General features: G+C 32.4%; 2 protein-coding genes across 3 annotated transcripts; one reads left to right on the forward strand and one right to left on the reverse strand.

Moving 5' to 3' along the window:
* Positions 1–992: 992 nt before the first annotated feature.
* Positions 993–8,974, forward strand: LOC126673432 (probable ribose-5-phosphate isomerase 4, chloroplastic). 2 transcript variants are annotated; one of them, XM_050367577.2, is made up of 10 exons: positions 993–1,194; positions 1,743–1,870; positions 2,151–2,220; positions 2,382–2,486; positions 3,214–3,309; positions 3,385–3,441; positions 4,599–4,719; positions 4,865–4,931; positions 5,381–5,481; positions 7,834–8,974. In XM_050367577.2, exons 1-9 carry the CDS (start codon positions 1,051–1,053, stop codon positions 5,460–5,462), a joined length of 870 nt encoding a protein of 289 aa, XP_050223534.1. In that variant the 5' UTR covers positions 993–1,050; the 3' UTR covers positions 5,463–5,481; positions 7,834–8,974. The 2 variants fall into 2 exon arrangements, with proteins under 2 accessions (XP_050223534.1, XP_050223535.1); XM_050367578.2 differs by lacking the exon at positions 7,834–8,974 and adding an exon at positions 5,620–5,858.
* LOC126673431 (berberine bridge enzyme-like 17) lies at positions 7,178–8,923 on the reverse strand. The gene has a single exon (XM_050367576.1). It carries the CDS (start codon positions 8,921–8,923, stop codon positions 7,334–7,336), a length of 1,590 nt encoding a protein of 529 aa, XP_050223533.1. The 3' UTR covers positions 7,178–7,333.
* Positions 8,975–14,814: the final 5,840 nt, after the last annotated feature.

Genomic DNA, 14,814 nt, shown 5'->3' on the forward strand with positions numbered 1-14,814 from the left:
ATATACTTTGAATACTGGGCGATTGGGATCTGAGGAATCGGTTGAGAGTCAACGGATTTGAGAGATTTTCGGGAGTGAAAGATTCAGGTAAAATCCAAAAGAGGAAATAATGGATATTTTATACTTTGGGGGAAAAAGGCAGTTACTAGAGAAGTTTTACCGCATGGGCCAAAGTAGTGGCAGCGTAGCCCACTTCGGTGTTGGGGCCGACAATAACAAGCCCAAAGTCTAAACCTCAGGCTTGTTGGGGGCATTGTTTGCACCGGCCCAGGAAAATCCTTATAAGGCTGAGTGGTATTTCGGCCCATGGTCAGAAAGGGTGAATTGAATGGGCTCATTAGGGATTCTCAGCCCAATAGGAGCTATATTTATTTTAGCCTTTTTTATTTGATTTCTTTCGATAATTAGGAGATGGAATCTCATTAGAATTAGGTCTCTTTATTAGGGTTTGTTCCCTATAAATAGATAGTATTATTGTATTATTATTTTTCATCAACACATCATTAATCAAAAACCAAAGCTCAGGCTTTTTATCCCAATCTCCGGATTGAATCTTAGTTTAGGAGTAGAATTGATATTAATCTCGCTTGGATCTCAGGATTCACAGATTAATACTGTTAGTTTTAATCGAACGGCGGCAACGTCATTCATAATTTGGACAACGTTACTTGAATTCGAGTTACGTCACTTGAAGTAAGGTTACGTCATTCAAATCCTGTTTACTTCATCTAGAATCACACCGGTTAAAGCATCAGTACCTAAAGTTACCCATTTATAAATTTAAAGGTTTGAGCAAGGTGAAAATCTAGCGAACAGTTATAGATATAGATTATAAATTATAGATTATAGATATAGATTATAGATATAATGATTGATAATGAGGTCATAGTGAGCCTAAAATGGTGTTTAGGTGTGGAAGTAATAAAAAGAATAAAGTTCAGGGGCACACAAATTAATTTAGCCATTAGAAAACAAGCTGCCACGAATCATTGGTAGCTCACAGTCCATACATGGAAACCAAGTGAAACCCAGGGAAAGGGATAACGTTACATGTTTAGTATAGATTCAAAGACAGGAATGTCAATAATGCCGACACTTGTGTGTTCTCCTACTGCTTATTTCAAGAGAAATTCTTGTCGACCAAACACTGTTGCTGCTCATAGCTCCTCTCTCCATCATGCAGCCAAGCATACTGTATGAACTCCTTTTCGATTCCTTAATTACTTGCCCAGTTTTGCCATGTTTTATAGTATTCGTTTGTTTATTCTTGGGATTTCTAGAGTTGGGTTTTGTTGATTTCAATTTCAACTTAAATGGGCTCTATTTAGTGCTAAACAAGATCACATGTGAGGTTAAAGATAAGGTCTTTATGGTGGAACATCTGATGCAATGTAATGTGGTGGAATTTTATTCAAATGAATTTTTGCACTTTGCACGAAATTAATGACAATGAATTAAAAATCTTATATTATGATCGAGGAATTTGTATGGATATAGAGTTACATTATAGTCCCATTACATAGTCATGGAGAAGCATACAAGAATGTTTGTTATCATAGGCACATTAAAATTATCTTTAGCGAATGTGAATGTTATATTCAGTACTATGTCATTCATCAAGTTGATGGAATTTATTTGCCGTCCATCTTTCTCGCGTTTGTTCTCTTTCATTTCTTGTTCTACTTATGTGGTTATTGATGGTGGTTAATTAAAGGAAAATCATTTGCATCTTGATTTCTTAGGTTGATACATATATAGAAAGTGGCATGGTTATTGGATTAGGGTCTGGACATGCTTCTGCTATGGCTATACAGTACTTGGGTCGGCAGTTTCGTGCTGGTGCTTTAAGAGATATAGTAGGCATTCCCATGTGAGTTTGCATCCTTCCACGCTGCAATGGAGATGCCTCTTTCATTTATCTTATCATATGTAGTATCTTCTTTTGCAGACCTTGTTGAACTTTATGACATTTTCAGGAAGTAGAAACAATACAAATAGCTCAAAACAAAACTCTTTCTTTTGACATTATTTGATTTCCCTTAAACATTTTAGATAATATACTGTTGAAATTGTCTTCACTGCTGTGCATGCTTTTCGTTGCTTTGTCTATTCTAATACTAATTTTATAAATTGGTTCAACTTTTGTTTAGGTCAACAATAAGTGCAAGTGAAGCTGCAAAAGCAGGCATTCCATTAGATCAATACCGAGATGGTTCTCAGGTATGCTGTGATTCATCCTCTAACCTGATCTAGCATTTGCGTTAGCATATCCATGGGAGAACTTGTTTCGTTACTCTTATCATTGGAATTTCTAAGTTCTCGTATGTTTTTATCCTAGCATTCTGAATCGAGCATTGCTCACTTCAAGCTTCTGTCTATAGATCGATTTTGCATTTGATGATGCTGATCTTCTAGAAGAACAAACGCTACTTGCAGTCATTGGTCGCGAAAATCAACAAGGCGTGGAGTCGATCATTCAAGAGAAGGTGAGTATGGGTTCGTTGCAAACCCTTGCTTCCATGGTGTTTTAGATATCAAACGATTGCATAACATTCTTCAGAACTAGGGTGGGCAATTCATGTTACCGTGTTATAAACGAATCGCTATCCATTGAAATATAACACATATTCCAAAACCCGAACACAACTCGTTTAAGGACTCATGTCAAAGTTCTAAATCCGAACACGACACAAACTGTTTAACCCAATCATAGTTTACACTAAAACCTACATAACCTATTTAAAGCTAAAATTATTATAAAGTCTATTACACTTATTAAAAAATAAATTAAACATAATTTTACAAATTAATATAAATATATATTAAACTTGATATCTAAAAATACTAAAATATTAAAATAACCTTCCAAATATTTATTATATGGATATATTTGAATCATATATAATAAGTTAACCTATTAAGACAATTAATTAAACAAGTATGGGTTAGATAGATTAAATAACCACTCTTTTCACGTTTTAAACGGATTGGTTGACCAGTTTACAATCCGAAACTGTATAAGCTCAGCCCAAATCCGCTTAACGTTGTGTTGTGTCGTTTAAACGTCCGTGCCAGAAATTTCCAGCCCTATTCAGAAGCATATATGTGTATGCATTTGACAATCACATGTTTGTATTTTATGAAACATTCTGCATTGGTTTCCAAAGATTTCTCTGCATGTGAAACACTAACCAAATCATTTTTCTCTTGCAGTCAATTCTGAATGCAGCCAATCGGCATGTTTTCATGATCACAGAAAAGCAGTATAAAAGCGGTCTAGATGGTTCCATACCAGTTCTAATTCAATCTGTAAGCAGAAGATTTTATGTGAAGCATAGACATCCAGATCAAAGTTGATAACCTCCTTATTTCATTTAATTTCAGCTGGGCTGGATGGAAATTGCTGAACAGATTGATGATCTATTTATAGGTGATGCAGAGGTATGAATGTCGTAACATGTATCACTATGGTTAACTATCACTCATCGAATATGTGTGTATTTATATAATCTAGGCATTTAAAAGATCCCTCATATGACAAGTTTCATAAACGAACCAAGTCTGTGAAAATGACTGCCTTGTTTGGAAATATCCGGCTGTGATGCTGCAGAACCTTTGTGACAACTTAGAGAGTCTTTTGAGCAGAGAAAAGTGTATCCTCTTCCTCTTAGAGGAGACTTCTTATTACTTATAGCAAGAATACATGCTGATATTTAGCCCCCAAATAGCTATACTGCCACATAATTCTGTCTAATTAGAGCAGCTAGCATATCCTATTTCAAAGGAAAGAATAACATATTTACGTATACAAAAGATAGTTATCAAATCAGTACAGAAGGCATAAATTAAGACTGAAATTATTTAAATCCCTTTAACACCTTGTTGGTTTACTTGGCTGCAAATAAATGTTCACTAGCATAAAAAAAGGTTTAAATCCAAAAATACCCCATCTTTTTGACTTTTTTCATTTATATCCCAAACTTTCAAATTCGTCAATTTTACCCCATTTTCCAATTTCTAGTTTCAATTGTACCCATTTTTTCAAATTGGAGTTTTTCCGCTTGGGAATGGTTTAAATATGTCCTATGTATCTTATATGTAGCCTCAGTTTTAGTACTTTTTAAAACAGTAAGGGCTAATTTAAACTACGTGCCAAATATGATGGAGATATTTGAACTTTTTTCAGCGTGAAAAGCCTCCAATTTAAAAAGATGGGTATAATTGAATTTGAAAATTGAAAATTGAGGGTAAAATTGATGATTTTGAATGTTTAGGATATAAATGAAAAAAGTCAAAACAGTGAGGTATTCTTGGATAATTTGGCCATAAAAGAACTACATAAGTGTCTAGTAACATTACAGCCCTATAGTGCAATACATCAGAGATATTTGGTTGTGGTCTTGCCTAGGAAGGGAAGATCCTCAATGAAACAATTTGTTGTGAACTCAACTAGTTGTCTTACATTTACCTGCTCTGTGATAGCCTTATTTCAAAATCTTAGTCTTCAGCAAAGAGTGTAGATGTTGTGGTCCATTTATTCATTTGATTGCTAACTCTTCACCTTTCTCCTGCTTTGGCATTTTGTTTCACTATCAAAGGTATGGAGAAGATCGTCTATCGGGCAACTAGCAGGTCCATTAGGGGGTGACTTCCCTCTCGTTACCGGAGAAGGTTACAATGTGCTTGATGTCATCTTCACGTCGCCAATAAAAAGTCTTGGTAAGCTCAAGGAAATTGATGTCTGGTGTTTCTTGTTAGAATCTCTCCTTTTTTTATTCTCTGTAGATTTATGATAACCTTTTCGATTATTCACTTGTTTGTGATGTAAGATGCATTTCTCTGACTCTCATAGTTGTGGTTGCAGCTGAAGTCGCTGAAAGCCTTGATAAAGTTGAGGGGGTCGTTGATCATGGAATCATTTGCAAGTGGCCGTTAGTTTCTTTACTCCTTTAAAATTCTCAAGTGCTTATATGTGTTTGTGTGATTTTTGTGTTTCTTTTTGTAAATTCTATGAACTCGGTACTAATATCAGGTCTTTTAGAACCTAAACAATGTTCTCAGCACTGATTTAAGTCAAATTTTAGTAGGAAATGGCCTTGCTAAGCATATTCTCTGTTCAATCTCTAGAATACCGTTATATTGTATTACAGCTGTGGATACATTTATAGATTTGTTGATATAAGCCATAGTACTTTAGTACCTCATGTATGCTTTCGTTCAGTTTGATGCCATTCTGTGCTACCTCAAATTGTAATAAATTCCTATCAGTTTGTAGTTTGTACATTAACAGCATTTTTCTATTATCATTTATTCAAAAGTACCTCAAACTACTAAACCATGTCTTATGTTTATTTGCTATTGTCCTGTTAATGAACCACAGATGCACGGCAGTTATTGTTTCTGATAGTGGGCTTTCCATAGTCAGTAATCCCTCAACTGACACGAAGAAAGGTTTCTCTTGACCTGCAAATGATGCGGCAGGTATTGTTCTTCTCCACAACCTTTTGTAAAGAAAAAAAGAAGAAATAATAAGAAGCTAAAGAGATTTTTAAAATATAAATTTCTCCTTTTCTGTTCTACAATTCAATGACTGATATTTAGCAGCATTTTGGCTTGTAGTTGAGTTTATTAAAACCCAGTCTTAAGTCTCTTTGTTATAATGTGGAATCTTTACGTTTTGGTGGAGTTATTGAAGAGTTTAGCTTCTATCACTAATATTATGATGGATGATGGGACTAGGCTGCCTGATGTATGGTATCATATGATTCAGATCAATATTATGGCTAAATCTGTTGTAAGATATGAGATGTAAAATACTAGTATTCTAAAAATGAAATTGACCAGTAGTTTCAGTTTTATGCTTGCTGTTTTTGGTTGATGTATTGGCTCTCTTTAGCTTGAGAAGTAGATGCCCTGGTTTATGTTTAATTTGCAGTCTTTTTGAAACTTCTTTGTTGTGAAGAAATAAATAGTCTGAATCATATGAACTTCCATAAAGCCATTGTAAGTTTGCAACTATAAGTTTGTTTTAAAATTATCTTGCTTGTATTTTGGCATTTTTATCAAAACTTTTTTGACTTCTTGCGAATCCAATCAAAACTTTTTATTTTAGTAATTTTATCTCAATTTAAAAGTTCAACAACAATTTTAGCCAAATTTCTCTAATTATTCAATTTCACATATGTTTTTGATGAACTAGGAAAGTTTAATATTTATCTTTTTGAATTTTCACTTTAATTTGTAGTTTATGATATAATTTCTAAAATCAATTTTTTAATGCAGTATAGCACATGTTAATTGAGCAATTTTTAAATTTGGACTATAATTGCCGCCGAGCTTTGAAATTGCGCTAAATAATCAAAATTTATAATTTCAATTAGATTTCAAAATAGTCGAAAAAGTTTGAATACTTTTTGTCTATTAGACGTAATTATTACCCCCTCTGTCCCAATTTATTTGACCAAAATTTCTTTTTGGATGTTCTAATTTAATTGACAATTATTATAAAATTTTTTTGACTTTTTTTATTCTCTACAATTAATTTTTTTTATAAAGTTTTTTCAGTGAAATATAATGTATTTAATTAAAATATAATAAAAATGTATAAAACTAAATTTACATTTTATTTATTGAAGGCTTAACCCATCAAAAAGGCTCTTGCACTTTCAATTTTTTGTTTATCTAGTCCCTCTTGAAAGTTTGTTAATTGTTACTTAATAGGTCCCAATATTAATTTAATGTTTTATAGACGGAAGTTGTGAGCGTACAGCTCAATCGCCGTTAAGTAATTAATAATTTTCATGTCGAAAATGACAAGGCACCTATTCTTTTAAATTTGTGTTTATTTGGTTCCGTCAGATCTTTTATTCAATAGGCATATGCACTTATATCCGTCTTACGCACGTTTCACGGCAAGTGTATTGAAAATCTAGAAATTCAAAATAAAATGACTACAGGGAAGAGATAAAGAAAAAAGTTTCAAAAAGGACATGATAAATAAAATTTTCAAAGTAAAGACTACAGGTTCTAAAGATGGGTTTGGCCTTTATTCAATTGTTTTAGATGATAAATATGAAAATTGTCAGTGAAATTGGTATTAAGTATTTGTCGGCAAAGTTATATCTTCAAACTCTTAGATTTAAAAATGATTTCTATACTACTACTACTAATTCTACACTGATTAAATATAAATATATTATTGGTGCATAAGGGTCGCTATTTATGGGTTGAATATTCAACCATATCCATACAAAAGAGTTTTTATTTATAAGCAAACAAAAAATAGAAAGCCGCCATGAAATTATTAAAGTAAGAATGTTTGTCTGTTTGCTGATCAAGCAAGTTGGGGTGGAATACTCTGCTCATTTTTGAAGAAATTATCTGGATCAACTCTCTTTTTCACCTCTGTCAACTTCATGAAGTTGTTCTTGAAATACTTATTTCCATAAATCTCGGCTTTCTCAAAGTTCGTTTCGTTGCTCGGATTGCTTCCAATGTCAAGATCTCTATAATTTAGAAATGCCTCTCTTGGATCTTTACTTACATATGTAGCCATTGATTCATACATTTGTCTTGCCAATCTTATATGACGGTTGCTCGTCTCTGCCCCTTCTTGAAACCATAGTGTGAAGTACTGAATCTTGAATAGATAACCTTTTCTATGAGGAAACGGAGTTTCGGAATCTGAAATTTCACTCATTCTTCCTCCGTATGGATTCCATTGTAAAACCATTCCTTCTGTTTTCAAGAACATTTTCCATATGTTCTCCAAGTCTTTCTTTGAAAGCATGTTTTTGACATAATCTGATTTACTTTTGTAAAATATATCTGCAGGTATACTTCTGTTGAGCACAATCTCTGGCGGTGATTCGATTGGAAGATTATTCCAAAATATCGTGGATTGCAGCCAACTCACTTCTTTGCAGTCTTCTTGTGTTAAACCCAGTTCAGGGAAGTTCGTGTTCATCAAGGTAAGAATCTTGCTACTCTCTCCTAAGAATAGACCGATAAATGATACTCTTACGGTCTTCTTTTGAGTCTCATTTTTTGGCTTTTGAACTTCTGGTTGTGCTCTGATGTAGAGCTTTTTCTCTAGTTTAGTAGCAATATGTTGCCATTTGTAAACTATATCCGTCGCACCTTGTTCCAATGTTCTCGGCACCGAAAATACAGTTACTTTCGCCGGAACCCTAACTAATTTGATCTTCCACGAGAGAATGACTCCGAAACTTCCTCCACCTCCTCCTCTAATGGCCCAAAACAAATCCTCTCCCATGGATTTTCTGTCAAGTATATTTCCATTGACATCCACTATATGTGCATCAATTATGTTATCCACTGAAAGGCCGTATTTTCTCATCATTGTACCATACCCTCCGCCGCTAAAATGTCCACCGACGCCGAGAGTAAGGCAAACTCCGGCAGGAAAAGCGTGGACTTTGCTTTTCTTGGCGATCTCGTAATAAAGTTCACCAAGAATTGCTCCGGCTTGAACCGAAGCAGTCTCTGAGTCGATATCTATATCGATAGATCGGAGATTGAACATGTCAAGAATGATAAAGGGAACATCTGACGTATACGAAAGCCCTTCAAAATCATGGCCCCCGCTTCGGATTCTGATCTGCATACCGTGTAACTTGGCGCAAATAACAGTTGCTTGAACATGGGATTCATGCTGTGCTGCTATTATAGCAAGTGGTTTCGTTGTCGAAGGAGTTAAAAATCTGCGGTTCTTGATGTAAGCTTGTAAAACAGATCGAAAAGACGAGTTGGCGGGTGTATAAATGGATTCAAGAATTGGTTTAGATGGTTCAACATGATTTGCAAGACACTTAAGAACGTTGTCGAGTACTTCATCAGAAGTTGCTAGTGATGAAAATAGCAACACAACTAGTATTACAAATACTGTCTGCGTTGGAGACATTTTCAAAGTGAATTTTAATAAATGCCTGATACTATAAGTAGTTGATTTCAAGGCTATATATATACAGAAAATGTAGGGACACAAAAACTATATAATATAATTATACAATATTGTTTAGTCAAAGTCAATGCACAACTTGGGTTCACAGGAAATAAACAGTGGTCAAGATATATACACGGAAAATATATCTGTATAGTATAATGGAAATATCTTCAACTAAAACAAATATAAATTACTATACTTTTATAAATTTAAGTTCTAATTACTTAAAAAAACCCCATCTTATAACATTATTTCGTTTATACTCCGACTTATGAAAAAGTTCATTTGTACCCTTTTCTTCATTTTTCTTTTCAACTCTACCTTAAAGTATTAAATTGAACTTTTTTTATTTAGAATAAAGTTTAAAATAATCCTTCATTTTTAACCTATATTCTAATTAGATTTTAATGTTATTAATGATATAAAAATACCTTTGTCTTCATAGAATTAAATTTTTAATTATTATTAAATTTATATTAATTATTAATAATTTATTAAATACAAAACCGTAAAAATAAATAATTTTATATAAAAAAATTTCCGACTCTCTATCTGAAGGAGGAGTCCGCTGCTCCTCCTCGGACGAAGCACGCTGCTCTTCCTCCATGGAGGAGCAGATCGTTGCTCCTGCTTGGAGGAGTAGGACGCTCCTCTTCCTTCATGGAGGAGGAGGAGCATCATCTGCTCCTCCTCCTTCATGATCTGCTCCTCCTCCTCCATGAAGGAGGAACATCGACCTGTTCCTCCTTCATGGAGGAGGAGCAGCTACTGCTCCTCGTGAAGGAGGAGCTCCTCCGAAAATTTTTTTTAAAAAATTATTTATTTTTTGTAAAAATATTTATCGGGTTTTGGTAGCGGATTCCTAAATCGAAGGAGTACAATGGTAGGTCGGAAGTTTTTTAAATAAAGAATTTTAAAACGATTAATTTTTAGGATTAGTTTGAATAGTTTTAATGTTTAAGGATTTGTTTGTATTTTTACCAATAGAAAAAAGTATACTATAACCCTTCTATTTAATTGTTTTTAATATTTGCATCCTTTAATTAATTAAATTGTCAAAAAAATTAAATTTTGGGTACAGTTGAAAATGAAAAATAAAAAAAGGTATAAATGAATTTTTTTCTATGTCGGGGTATAAACGAAAAAATGTTATAAGGTGGAGTTTTTTTTAAGTAATTAGGCCTAAATTTAATGATAATATAAACCAATATTTATGAACTAAACTAATTAGGAATTAAAAACACTTAAAATTAGTCAATAATGGAACAAATATTTGAGAGGATTTTATCCTTGTATGAATATTTTTTACTTGTAAAATTTACATGGATGGAAGCCTATTTATAGGGAATTTCACCCATTATGTAATTAATGCATTTACATGCATGTCAAAAATGAAGTGTTAAAATTTTTCACCTAATTGGATAGGTAATTTTTCATACATAATATTCACTCTATTCATAACACTCCCCCTTGGATGAAAAAATATTTATTTTAGATTACGCTATGTCGTACTGTCTCATTAAAAATCTCATTAAAGAAAAACTCGATGGGATAAAAATTTTAGTTAAGAAAAAAGAGTGCAGTGCGTAATTTCTCCCCCTCATTGCATCATAAATAATTTTTCACGTATTTTGCAGATGGCGCATCTCAATATTATGGACACGTTTTTTAAATATTGTTGTAGGAAGTGCCTTGGTGAATATATCAGATGAGTTATCATTGGATTGAACATAGTGGATGTCAAATTTTTGATTCTTTATAAGTTCTTGAGTATATGAATAGAATCTTGGAAGTATATGTTTGGTTTGGCACTCTTCACGTACCCTTCCTTAATTTGTGCTATACATGCAGCATTATTTTCATATAAGACAATTGACCTTTTATGGATTAGAAGACCACTAGATGTTTAAATGTGTTATGTTATTAATCTTAACCACACACATTCGCTACTTACTTCATGTAATGCAATAAGTTCAACATGATTTGAGTAAGTGGCTACAATTGTTTGTTTTTGTGATCGCCAAGAAATTGCAGTACCTTCACTTGTAAATACATATCTAATTTGAGACCTAACCTTATGAGGTATCAGACAAATAATTGCATAACTAATCAATTCTAATTTTAAATCGTTAGAATAAAATAAATCAAGATTAGTGCTTCCACAGAGATAACGAAATATATGTTTGATTCTGTTTTAATGTCTCTTCATAGGAGCTGAACTGAATCTTGCTAATAAATTTATCGAAAAGGATATGTTAGGACGAGTGCAATTAGCAAAATACATAAGTGCTCACTGAGGCGTGTCTTTGATTCATGAGCGACTTTATTTTCAGAATTCTCTTTTGGAATTTCAACTTTAGCAGGAGCATTAGCTGCTGGTATATATGACCTAGTCACTCTTTTTGTATTTGTAAATACATCAGACAATTGATTTGTAATAGTTTACAAATGCACAATCTTTTGAACTTCTGTTTCACATTATTTTGTGCAAGGATCAAGATGCAATAATGAAGGTTCATATTATGCAACATTTTTATCTAATTGCTTATTTTCTCCCCCTAATGGTTGGTATTCCTTTTCATTAAAATGACAATCAGCGGAATGTGTTGTAAAAACATCACCTGTTAAAGGTTCAAGATACCTGATTATGGAGGCGGACACATAGCCAACGTATAGTCCCAACCTTCTTTGAGGACCCATTTTTGTTCATTGTGGTGGTGCAATTGGCACGTATACAGCACAACCAAAAACTCTAAGATGGGCAATATTTGGTTCTTGAGCAAATGCTAATTGTAATAGAGAGTATTTGTGATATGCACTAGGTCTAACACGAATTAATGATGCAACATGTAATATAACATGTCCCCATATAGATATAGGTAGCTTAACTCTCGTCATTACTGGTCTAGCAATAAGCTGAAGACGCTTAATTAGTGACGCAGCTAAACCATTTTCTGTATTCACATTAGCAACATGATTCTAAACTGTGATTCGAACAGACATGTAATAATCATTGATTGTTTGAGATGTGAATTCACCAGCATGATCAAGTCTTACCCTTTTAATTGTGTAGTCAGGGAATTGAACACACAATTTAATGTTTTGAGCAAGAAATCTTGCACATACAATATTGTGAGTTGATAATAAACAAACCTGCAACCATCTGCTGGATGCGTCAATCAATACCATAAAATATCTAAATGGTCCACATAGTAGGTGAATTGACCAACATATATCACCTTGAATTCTTATAAGAAATTAAGTGATTCATTTTCAATTTTATCCAATGAAGGTCTCATAATTAGTTTTCCAATAGAACAAACTGTACATGAAATATTACTTATTTGAGGAATTTTTTCACCTTTCAATTAATGTCTTTGTGGACTGTTAATTGTTCTTCGCATCATTATGATCCTGGATGACCCAATCTTTGATGCCATAATTTTTTTTTTGATAATTTTGATGCCATAATTTTAGTATTGAAGCATCGCAATACTTTTTCTTTTCAGCCATATGTGACTCAACCACATTTATATATGTATAATATAAATAAAAAGAGAATGTGGGTAATTTTTCAATTACATGTTTCTTATCTGAAACATTTGTTGTGATATGAAAATGTTCTATATTTCCATAATTTACCGTCATTGTGACGAATATCTTTGAAACTTAACTGAAACTTAGGAAAAATAATGTTTCGTTAATGGTAAGTATAGTTCCCCCTTGTAATAAAATAGTAGCTCTTCTGGAGCCTTCAATTAATTTTATCTTACCAGATATTGTACTAACATTTGCCTGATATTTTTTAAAATTTGAAAAATATTTTTTGGTGTTCGAGTATAGTGCGAGTTGTCGCACTATCCATAAGACATATGTCTTCATTACTGAACTTGGACAAAACAACATGCTGCTTCTTAATTCAAATAAATAAAAATTCATTATAAGAAATTGTAGAACAACATAACAGTACATAAGCGAATAATAAAAACATTACAAAACATGCTAGATTAGTTTTTATTATTATTGTTCTCAAGAAAATCAAATCATCTAAATGCGTCATGTCTATATAGTAATTATGCATCAGACTGTGGTTAAAATTATCATTAGAAATAATTTTTTTCTATATTCTTTCCCTTTCCTTTAAAGGAATCTTGGTAAAATTCAACCAGATGTTTAGGCGTACGACAGGTATGCGACCAATTCACAGTCATGCCACATCGATAATATTTACTATCGATATTTTTTACTTGATGTTTGTATTGTCCACTGTTCCTGTTATTTTGTTTCTCCTCCTTCTAATCCCACTGCTGGTGATGATTTTTATGCTTAAGGAGTTATTATAACCGACATGGTTAAAATTATTTCGGACTCGACCATAACAATGACCATGACCACGTCCACGACCACGAGTAGATCTATATGTGCTCGCATTTACTTCAGGAAAATGGAGCAGAACCAGTGGGCCGTGCCACATGATTTTTCATTAGCAGTTCGCTATTCTGCTCAGCCATTAAGAGGCAAGAAATTAGCTCTGAATATTTCTTAAAGCTTTTCTCACGATACTGATGTTGGAGTACCACATTAGATACATGAAAAGTGGAGAATGTTTTTTTTAATAAATCTTCATCAGTAATTATTTCTGCACACAGTTTCAGCTTTGAGCTAATTCGGATATTGCAGAATTTTATTCACTGACACTTTTAAAAGCAATCTTAAATGCATCCCGTCATTACGAGTTTTTCGAAGAATTACAGTCTTTTCGTGGTCGAACCGTTCTTTTAAACCTTTCCAGAGTACAAGTGGATTATCTTAACTGGATATTCATTTTTTTACATCCTTCATCAAGATGATGACGAAGGAAGATCATTGTTTTTACACGATCTTGAGTAGAGGCATTATTTCTCTCTTTAATAGTGTCCTCATGACCAGAGGCTTGGAGATGTATCTTGGCATCTAATATCCATGATATATATTTTTCCCAGAAACATCAAGTGCCGTAAATTCAAGATTTGTAAGGTTTGACATGATTAAACTATCACATGAAAAATAAATATAATTAGAACTAATATTATTTATGCAATAAAAGCATAGAATAATAATTATTTATTTTCAAGATTAAACACACAAACACAACCATCATATTTATGGCTTATAAATATGCATAATCAATAATTATTGCGAAAGCTAATAAAGGTAAAATAATAAATACAAAAGACCTAAAAATAAATAAAAATTTTCCCATAGAAGATTAAATATACCAATAAATAATAAAATAACTGACATAATAATAAAAATTAAAAATAACTTTCATTTTTGAGTTTTTGAAGATTACGAAGAATTTGTGGAAAGAGATGAAAAATTGTGTAGTGAAAATAAATAGTAAATTGAGTACATATAGAGAGAAATATAATCGTTTTATTACTGTTATGTAGGTGTTTGTTACCGTTATATACCGTTAGATTATTTTATATTTTTTCAAAATTATTTAGTTAAAGACAACAATAAATTAAATAAATTATGATATTGTTATGAATAATATGTGAAATTATGGATGACAAATTCAAAGTTGCCTATTTAGTTTAGGTAAAAATTTCAACTCTCCATATTTGACATGCATTAATTACATGGTGGGTGAAATTGCCTATAAATAGGTTCTAATCCATGTAAATTACACTAGTGAAGATATTCATCAAAAGAAGTAAAAAATCTCTTAAATATTTGCTTTTTTGTTGTGTTATTAATAATTACATAATTACTAATTAGTTTAGTCAATAAGTATTTTATATATTATCATTAAATTTATAACACGTTATCAACACGATCATTCCATTAGTTTATGATTCTCTAAT

The sequence above is a fragment of the Mercurialis annua genome, linkage group LG3 (assembly GCF_937616625.2).
Source record: "Mercurialis annua linkage group LG3, ddMerAnnu1.2, whole genome shotgun sequence".
Taxonomy (NCBI): domain Eukaryota; kingdom Viridiplantae; phylum Streptophyta; class Magnoliopsida; order Malpighiales; family Euphorbiaceae; genus Mercurialis; species Mercurialis annua.